Source organism: Priapulus caudatus, unplaced genomic scaffold (genome assembly GCF_000485595.1).
Source record: "Priapulus caudatus unplaced genomic scaffold, Priapulus_caudatus-5.0.1 Scaffold0, whole genome shotgun sequence".
NCBI classification, from domain to species: Eukaryota; Metazoa; Priapulida; class Priapulimorpha; order Priapulimorphida; family Priapulidae; genus Priapulus; species Priapulus caudatus.
Window position 1 is genome coordinate 1,522,846 of NW_014577061.1, and position 10,000 is coordinate 1,532,845.

At 44.0% G+C, this 10,000-nt stretch overlaps 1 protein-coding gene across 1 annotated transcript in view; it reads right to left on the reverse strand.

The window, feature by feature from the left end:
- The window catches only part of LOC106813160 (titin-like), a 180,648-nt gene that overhangs the window by 90,166 nt on the left and 80,482 nt on the right, over positions 1–10,000 (reverse strand). Inside the window, exons 116-125 of the mRNA XM_014817590.1 lie at positions 9,555–9,830; positions 9,132–9,431; positions 8,616–8,918; positions 7,975–8,256; positions 7,498–7,603; positions 7,094–7,290; positions 6,443–6,615; positions 3,671–3,800; positions 2,768–3,070; positions 2,094–2,263 (exon numbers count right to left, since the gene is read on the reverse strand). Coding sequence (XP_014673076.1) covers positions 2,094–2,263; positions 2,768–3,070; positions 3,671–3,800; positions 6,443–6,615; positions 7,094–7,290; positions 7,498–7,603; positions 7,975–8,256; positions 8,616–8,918; positions 9,132–9,431; positions 9,555–9,830 — 2,240 coding nt within the window. The remainder of the gene's footprint in view (positions 1–2,093; positions 2,264–2,767; positions 3,071–3,670; positions 3,801–6,442; positions 6,616–7,093; positions 7,291–7,497; positions 7,604–7,974; positions 8,257–8,615; positions 8,919–9,131; positions 9,432–9,554; positions 9,831–10,000) is intronic.

Sequence of the window (10,000 nt, forward strand, 5' to 3'; positions counted from 1 at the left end):
GAAAAGAATAGGAAGAGAGAGAAGAGTAGAAGAGAGGCGCGCGACGAGAGAGAGAGAGATAGAGTTATAAGACACAGATACAGAGATGCACATCATATAGAACGTTAAAATGTGAAAAGACAGGAACTCATGAGGGATTGGATATGATATCGAATTAATCGTTAGATTCCTTGCGAATTGGCCTCCATCACGCGGGAGGCTGATAGTAAAGTCTTGCTCCGGAGAATTTGCAGACGGTACATAACGTGCGATACAGAATTGTGTGCATTATGGCTGATTGTTGAATCGACACATCGCGAGCATCCCCATCGTCCAGTGTATATGACGCTAACAGCTTATTAGAGAAACAGTGCGCAGACACATGTGTGGGGTTTACAGACCATGCAAGCCGCGACACTTGCGCCTATACACATATACCTTGCAGACAGCTATTTTCGGAAACACAAGTATATATTATGAGGTATTGCCCATCGAAAAGCGGAGTGAAGTCAGTGCATGAGATCACGATAAAATTTCATCGTGATCAATAATAGCTTTACAGCCCGTCTGCTTTTCGAGTGTAAAATATCTCATGTTTATATACAATAAATAGTAGAAAAATGTGCAGTAAGAAATAATTATTGAGGGCAATGTTGCTGTACATTAAGTTAATAACAGTTTTTAGCTGCAGAAACGATTGCACAGTTCAAACCATGTATGAAAAATACTAGCAATCGCTTAGATTCAATACATGACTAAAGCAATATGCAGCCGATGGGTATATTATATTATGACTATAACTTTCTCTAGTCTGTTACGAATACGATACGCATTATCGCTATTACTATATGAGTACTCGTTAAAATTACCGGATATGACATTCGTGGCTAAAGTTACTCGGAAGACACAACTATTGGATTTTACTGAATATCAAATACACTTTAGTTTAATATTATGCTTGCATACCATATATATAAATAACAGGAATTAACCATAGGCTAAAGGCACTACTTGCATTCCACTAAACGATAACATATATCGTAAAGAACACGATACAACATTCACAGTAACGTGAGTGAATCAAAATGACAAATATAGCATTTCCTGCGAAACCGGTGTTTGCTCGAAATGCTATTTTGGGGCATTTTGTATATTGCGCCTGCCAGAGAAAATATATATTTTCGAAATTAAATAAAAAGCGTCACATGCAAAACGTGGACGTTTGCGTGACGCCAATAATGTGTAAAATAAAAACAGTGTTTGCGTTGAGTGTACGAGTATGGAAGATGCGACGAAAACAGAAGATCTATAGATAGGCTGACGAGCATTCCTACACCGTACTAGATACCTTTTGCTGCATCATGGGTGGATAGAGGGTGCTGCGCTTGGAATATATCTGGTAGAAAGTAGACACTTTCCATGAGATAACCCGACTACATCGAACTTACGACAAAGGGAATTATAATAATAAATCGCTAATACTCAGGCTACATAGGTCTGTGGGAACACAAGTAGATACACGTAAATATACACTACAGTCATAAAAAGTGTAGCAAAACATATAATAGATGTAATCTATACCAATAAACCGCATACGTATGACAACATATTACACACATTTGTGGTAACAACAGGTAAGGTATAATTTAGTGGCGTGATGTTTCCTCACGTCAGTAAAGGTAAGTCGTTTCACTCATGTCTGCGTGCACATCTCTACACACCTGCCATAGGTACAATCAAAATACAAAGTGGGCTATTTATAATTTGGCATATTATCACGACGGAAATGCTGAAATCCCTGGTTATTTTAATTGGAAAATGTGATACATAACAAAATATTTGGTATTAGTAGATTATATTATAAAATTATAAGTAGACGTACAGACATACTTGTTCGCGTGCACAAGGATGAACACATCTCACAATTTGAATCAGCATACATTTCATCCCTTCCGTGTTCACAGCTACACCCGTCTCGACTTCATGACGAAATGGACAAGTTACAAGTCGCCGCTTGCAAACACCCAACACGCGCGTTTTCCTAGCCTCGCCGCCTGGCTCAGTTTAGTACGGAGCTGCTGCTAGATGCAACCAAACCCGGGAGACTACCGTACCTTCTCTGTCGTGGAGACGCTAACGTGAGCGCTAGGCTTCAGCGTGTAGCCATTGAACGTCCAGGCGGCCTCCGGAGCTGGCTCTCCCGTGAACGGAACCTCGAACTGAACGCTCTGGCCGACCTTTATTTTGATGTCCTCCATTGCAATCGTGTTCATCTTAGGTGGCACTGCGTGATAGAATAGTAATCGCGAGTGTAAATACGCAGCGCTAGGTGACACATGCATCTTATTCCCCTCTAGTTATCATAAAGCGTATGCGTAATAATTCATTATGGATTACTTGCCATAGGATAACGAATACGCATCGTTGTCGAATCTAGATAATAACTTGCAATCTAGATAATAATCTAGATCTAACTTGCTGCGCTTATATAAGTTTACTTGCTCGTGGATTATGAGTAATACAGACAATTATCACATGAATGTTAAACATTTACCGATTTTATTCGATACGGAACAACATTAAATCACGTTATAATAGATAGGTGGATAGCACGTTTATGCAATATACACACACGCACGCACGCACGCACGCACGCACGCACTCACGCAAGCACGCGCGCGCACACACACACACACACACACACACACACACACACATATACATATTGGTGTGATTAAGTATAGTATCCGCATCATGGGTAGATATCTTTTGAGTGTTGCTGACTCACCGTTTCTCGGCTTCACGAGCAGAGAAACCGATACATCGCTGGGCTCGCCTGGCCCCGCCTTGTTGACTGCCGTCGCTCTGAATGTATACTCGGTGCCGGACTCGACGTTCGTGATCCTGGTGGCAGTCTCGTCCGCTGGAACCTTTGCCACCTTGTTCCAGTGCCTGCTGATCGTGGAGCAGGACTCGATGATGTAGTCCGTCACGGGGGCGCCACCGTCGTTCAGCGGTGCCGACCACTTAAGGTCAACAAAGTGACCATCCCAATCGGTGATCTCAGGAACTCCGGGTTTATCGGGCGAATCTGCGCAGGCCGAGACGGGACAATTACGAACATTCGATATGTCGATAGAGTATCAGTGCCCGATGCATTGACCTTTCAATACGATTATTGCATCTCGTAGCATCACAATATTATCACCAGGGGCATATGATATTGAGATCTCTACATGTATCGCTATCTCTATCTCTATCTCTATTTTAATCTCTCTACCTTTACCTCGCCTCTCTCTCTCTCTCTCTCTCTCTCTCTCTCTTCTATCTCTATTTAAACCGCCCTTACCTCGTCCTCTTACTCTCGCCTCTCTCTCTCTCTTCTCCTTCTCCTCTCTCTCTCTCTCTCTCTCTCTCTCTCTCTCTCTCTCTCTTCTCTCTCCTAGCTCGCTTCACATCTCTCTCACACACGCTCGGCAGCGCTCGTCTCTCTCTCTCTCTCTCTCTCTCTCTCTCTCTCTCTCTCTCTATCTCTATCTCTCTATCTCTATATCTATATCTATCTGTGTCTTTATCTCATTTAATACTGTTATCACTAGATAAATGAACATTACTTTCCGTTGAAAATTATACCCTAAAATTTAACAGTTGTTCCACCGAGTTAACGATAAATCTGTAATATTGTTCTCACTGTATGGTGGCTTGGCAACAACAGATCTGGTCGGATGGCTGGGCGGACTGGTCCGGCGGGCGTTGTTGGCAATCACGCGATATTGATATTCCAGTCCCTCCCTGACGCTCTTATCCATGAATTGAAGTTCCTGTTAGGAAATACAGCGATTAGCGATAGACCCGTCAAATAATATTATACTTATGTAGGAAAGTATGTATATTTATGTGCTTATAAACAGGTAGTGATAGTGGTACCCGCTACCGCTGTTACTACTGCAGAATGGTGATCATTGTTGGGATTATGTTTTAAGCTGGCGAGCTTGAAGTAATATATAACAGTAACTAAAAAAAGCAACAGAGTCGTAGCACTTTTACTTTTCAGTATCGACTAACATGTAGCTAACGTTGCACCCCCTCACACACACGTCTGTGTGTGCGTGTGTGTGCGTGTGTGTGCGCGCGCGTGTGTATATATATATATATATATATATATATATATATATATATATATATATGTGCATGTGTGTGTGTGTGTGTGTAGTAGTGTGTGTGTGTGTGTGTGTGTGTGTGTGTGTGTGTGTGTGTGTGTGTGTGTGTGTGTGTGTGTGTGTGCGTGAGTAAGTGCCGGCGTGAGTGCGTGTGTGTGTATAATACATATGGCAGTTTTCTCAGAAGAAGTACTCTCCTAGTAGAAGTAAGACAAACAAGCATGCATGAACACGAATACACAGTCGGACAGTCAGATAGATAAATAGATCGGCTACGTTGCTAGACGGGAGCACATCACAACAGTCACTATTAACTCTGGAAATCATTGTTGACCTGTTGTGCAATTTCAACCCTCTATTGCAACACACATCGCTTCACCAGCACGGCCATAAGCCAGTCTACCCCGACCATCACTTAATCCTTGCGTTTATCGGAGAAATATTAATTCACTACTAACTCACGCTATAAAAATACGTCCAGCACTGACGGTTAACCCACTATTGAAGATATGTGAGCCTGGCACTGCCGAACTAGAACGCATAGACAATCGAAGTCTCCCACACACACAGTGACACGCAGCCATCCCACGAATAGCTGAGAATAATCACAGTTGTACAGTTCCGCGGCACTTGTTCGCGACAAAAGGAAACGTTGCAGTAAAGGGTTGATTGACCGACGGTCCAGCAATGATCGTAACTAGAGACGAGTCACCTGCACTAGACTAGCGAGGAATTCCCACTCCACGTTCGCATCACGAGCAGGTGGTGGTGAAGCACGCGCTGAATCCTGGGTTCAGCGCAGGGGGTGCAAGCATCAACACAGGGGATGAGAAAAATAGAGAGCAGCACAGTGAATGCCATGCGATACTCGGGGATGGAACGGGACAAGTGCATTCTTAAACAGAGGAACGTACATTGTTAAATTCACAGGATCGGTTGGTGGTTCAGGATAGATTCATGCATCATGTGATTGGTGGAATACAGTATTCCTTCATGCATGCTGTCAATCCGCTAGTAAAACTAGCAACCTGGGGTAACGCCTGAAGACACCTTCATGCAGGAGGTAGCTACCTGAGCAGCTAGTTTACATCGCGGATGTACATGCAAACGACTAGTAAATGAAACGAAAAGAAAAGCCGTAGAATCTACTTCCCTGTTGGGTACTACGGGTACTGCAGTCTATACACACGTTCACATGAAATAATGAGTCGCGTGCAACAACGGGGATGCTATTGCGTTTGAGTAGTAGGGATTGGGAGGTTTTAGCCAGAAAAGGGACTGTGCTTTTATAGCTGACTGCGTGACGTCATTCCCAGTCTAAACCATCATCCCTGCTACTAGTGCATACACCGTGAGAAGCCGGTTATGCTGACATGCACCTCCCCTGGTGATATAAACACCAACAGATCGAATGTGTCACGTGACATTGAGCACGTGACGCACGTGACACACTACGACACCGCGTCCAGCAACACGATAAAAGAATGCGCACGACAAAATCATCAGAACATCTTACTAAATATAAATAAAGAGAACTAAACACGCGCGAAACAAATAATAACGAAAACGTATAATCAAGATGCCTATAAACAAATAAATGTAGGCCGGTTGGCATCTGTAATTTCGGAGTGCTAGAGTACGCAACTGGTGAGAACGAGTTTCAATTCGCTAGCTCACGTCTGCGTCCGTGCCCACACTCAAACTGACAGATCACAAAGCGACAGCAGTATTTAGGCAAGGAGAGTGAGCGAGTGGGGAGAACCCTGTAACCAGCAGTGTTCTCGTGCACCGGATACTCCCTTGCTAAATATAGTCACCGATATAGACGGCGTAGTAACGCGTATAACGTCATGAGACAGACCAAGCATTACACCTGTAATAATACCTTGTAAAATGTCCGGGGTTCAAATTGAGTTTGTATCTAGGATAAATCACACACTTTAGTGCTATATTCAATCATTTGTTTAGATAGAGAGACAATTATAATTAGCATTATTAGCTAGTTTTAATCCTGGCATGGGATAGGCTGGTAGGAGCGCAAATGCTATAGAATAACAATCAATTAAATATTGATTAAGGTCAGTTGCATGATGGCAATAATAATGATAATAATAATAATAATAATAATAATAATAATAATAATAATAATATCAATATCAATAGTAATAATAATAATAATAATAACGATAGCAATGACGCATTTATCGTCTTTATATTTGCGCCATATTCACATTTACGAATGGCAGTGCTACGCAATGGATGCCTACGTCTTTACCCTAGTATAATACGCCAGTACTACTTACCATGATAGACGATCGAGTGGCCAGTGTCCACTGGACGCTGCGTATTTCTTTGCGCTCGATGTTGTAGCCTGTGATGCGACTGCCGCCGTCTTCATCGGGTGCCGTCCACGCGATCTCAATGAAATCGCGGTCTTGCTGTAACACGTCGGGCCTGCCTGGCGCTCGCGGTTCGTCTGAAACGATAGCGGCACGACTTTACATAACACGCGCTCTGGCTTTGCCCTGCGATTTGCTAGACGCTAGCCACCTAGCTCTGCCCATCCAGCAGCTGTTCGCTACCGTTACCGGACCCGTGTGGCGGCAGGGAAGAGCTAGATGGGTAGAGTTACTGGCCAACAATGCCAGGGATATTCTAATTGTTAAATCCCGATTAGCACTAAGGGGCAAAAAACGTACTATTCTAGAACTATCGTCAACACCTGGGGCATGGTGAAGGCCGACAATGTGCGTAATAAAATATGCGTTAAATATCTTGAGAAAAGCCAAGGCATGAGTCACTCACCCATAATAAGTCCGGCGCATGCATATGAGGAAATAAATCTACACTCGAGTATAGTGAACTGCAGAATATATATATATATATATATATATATACATTTAAATATGCACATATACCCAGCTTTCAGGTGCGGAGGTTACATGGAGACATACCATACGGGTTCTTGGCTTTGACGGGTTCGTCACAGTTGAGAGGCTTGGAGCTGCCATTCGAATTCTCTGCAGTCACTCTGAACTCGTACACTGATCCCTCGCTCAGCTTGGTGACGGTGTAGGTTGTGTTCTGTATGAAGTTGCTCACCGTCGTCCAGTGTTCTTTACCAGAGAGCCTACGATCAACTGTATACGCACTGATGGCAAGAAAATAGAAACCATTCATCCACCATACCTTTGAGTTTCCAAGGCTTCTGTTTAGTTTACAATTGATATATGCCTTAATTTCTATAGTAAGGCCTAGAAATTTCTTGGTAATATTTTATTCAAGCTACTATAAGTTTAGTAAAGCTTTTGCAGAGCAGTGAGTATTAAATTTTATAGATCCTACAATCTGTGCTTACACAATCTCGGATCCACCGTCATCTTTTGGTGGTTTCCAGGACAACGTGCAACTCTCCTTGGTTACATCTGAGATATTTAGTGGGCCTTCCGGTGGTGTTGGACGATCTGCCAGAATCCATAAAATGTCGTTAGGTACAAATCGACGAGACAATTTTTTACACATTATTCCCAATGTTTGCCATAGTGTGAGTAGTGAAACAAGCCTAAGGATGTGGTCTGTGATGAAAAACTTTCCGCACACCTTTAGCCAAAATATTACTACTGCTACTTATAATAATTATTATCATTATTATTTTTTAAACTGTTGTTGTTGTTGTTGATGTTGTTGTTGCTGTTGTTGTTGTTGTTGTCCGAAACGCAGGGCACCCACATTGATATTAATCAATTTACGCATATCTTTCACAAAATGAAAATTCCCGATTAACGATACATATATACGATTCGCAATGCGATTCGCGCGATGTGCAGCCACTCGCCTGTGACAGTCACGTGACAAGAGGCCGTGTCTTTGCCGGAGCTGTTCTCGAGTATCAGCGTGTACACGCCCGTGTTCTCTCTCTCCGGCTGCTGGCAATTAAGTATGGTCTGCTCGTCGGCGTTGTGGATATCGAAACGGTCGCCGCTGCGCAGGGCGGCGTCGTCGGCCTTCCACGTGACGGTCGGCACCGGGTCGCCGACGAAGGGCACCTCCAACTTGAAGCTCTGTCCGACCTTGATCTTTATGTCTCGCAGCGCCTTCTTGACGATCTTTGGGGCGACTGCGAAATGGATAAGGCAAGCTTAACGAAGCTGCGTGTTGGAGCCAATGGAGGGGAAAGGGGGAAAGGGGTGATTGTAGCAGAACAGCCTGAGAGGGTCGACGCAGCGAAACGTGCGCCTTCCACCATGGCGGCCTGCGGGCGATCTACGATTGTGTTACGTTAATAGAAATCAGTGTTAAGGCGATGAATTCATATTTATCTTGTGTTAAATCCAAGTTGATTTCTTAGATTTAACACAAGATAAATATAAATTCATAGTTTTAACGAAATACAATGAACATATTTCATTCAGTGTTAAGACGGTTGAAAGGTTGCCGTAGCTTTTATCGCACTGGCGAATCGCGAAGTATACGCACCGTAGCGAGGTTTGGCAATGATTGGCTCCGACGCTTCGCTGGGCTTGCCCGGTCCTGCTTTATTCAACGCGATAACTCGGAATTGGTACGTCTGGCCCTCGTTCAGCCCCTTGGCAGTGTATTTTGTCCTATCGTCGGCAGTCTCGGCGACGTGCAGCCACATCGAACTGAACTTGTCCTTCCTCTCAATGACGTAGCCGGTGATGGGGGCACCACCATCGAAGCGGGGACGAACCCAGATTAGGTCAACGTGGTCCTTGTCCCAGTCGTCATATGTCGGGGATTCGGGCGCCTCCGGTGGATCTGTCGTTCGTGGCAAAATTAAGTATAGACACAAACGCGTAATAAAGTATAATTCAATTAATTTCTCTGCAAATAAATTAATGTGTCCAGTGATAATAATTAGGAACATCAAAGATATTTAGAAACTCTCTAGGCTTTATCTAACTTATAAACTGTAATTTCCATGCGGTTACGTTATGAATATTTTCGTTGTTGAAAATAGAATTTCCCTACCGAACGGATTCTTAGCCAGTGTTGTCTTCTGTGTTACCAGCGGCTCGGACTCTCCCTCCGTATTGACGGCCTTCACGCGGAAGTGGAATTCCTTGAGCGCGTCGAGTTTCATCACCATCATGGAGAGCTCGGGAGTCTTGCCGGCCTCGATCCACGTGCTGCGCGTTATCAGCTGCTTCTCGATGACGTAGTAGGTGATGGGGGAGCCACCGTCGTCAAGCGGCTTCTTCCAGGTCAACACTGCGCTCGCTCGCGTCACGTCAGAGACGGAGAGAGGTCCCTCCGGTACAGCTGGTTTGTCTGATGAGTAGAGGTGTGTGATTAGTGCAGAATGTTCACATGTTTACATGCTAGTCAAGCTGTTGTAACTAACAGGGTAGAACTACTGAGTAAGGTGTAGTGGGGATAACAATGTCAACGTACCGACGACCTTGACCATTGCGGATGCTTGCACCATTCCCGAGTCGTTCTTCACCGTGAGCACGTAGTTGCCGCTGTCTGTTCGCTGTGACATCTTTGATTCAACTCTGGTTGCTCCACCCTTTATCTCGAAGAACAGATGTCCAGGTAGGGACTTTCCATTAACAGTCCAGCTAGCCTCTGGTGTAGGCTCACCGGCAACGCGTGCGTTCAGAGCAAACGGCTGCCCGACCCGCACTCGCAGGTCTCGTAATCCTATCTTGTCTATAGTTGGAGGTACTGGAATAGCGTAACAGAAAACACTTGTTTAGCTTAAATGTGATTGTTGTACACTCTTGATACACGTCCCATACTGATAGAAACAGTAAAAACCGATCGTGTAATGCAAACGAATGCACTGGTGGTTTACGTTAACGTCACAATTCTTTTATCTTTACAAATAGACTAGT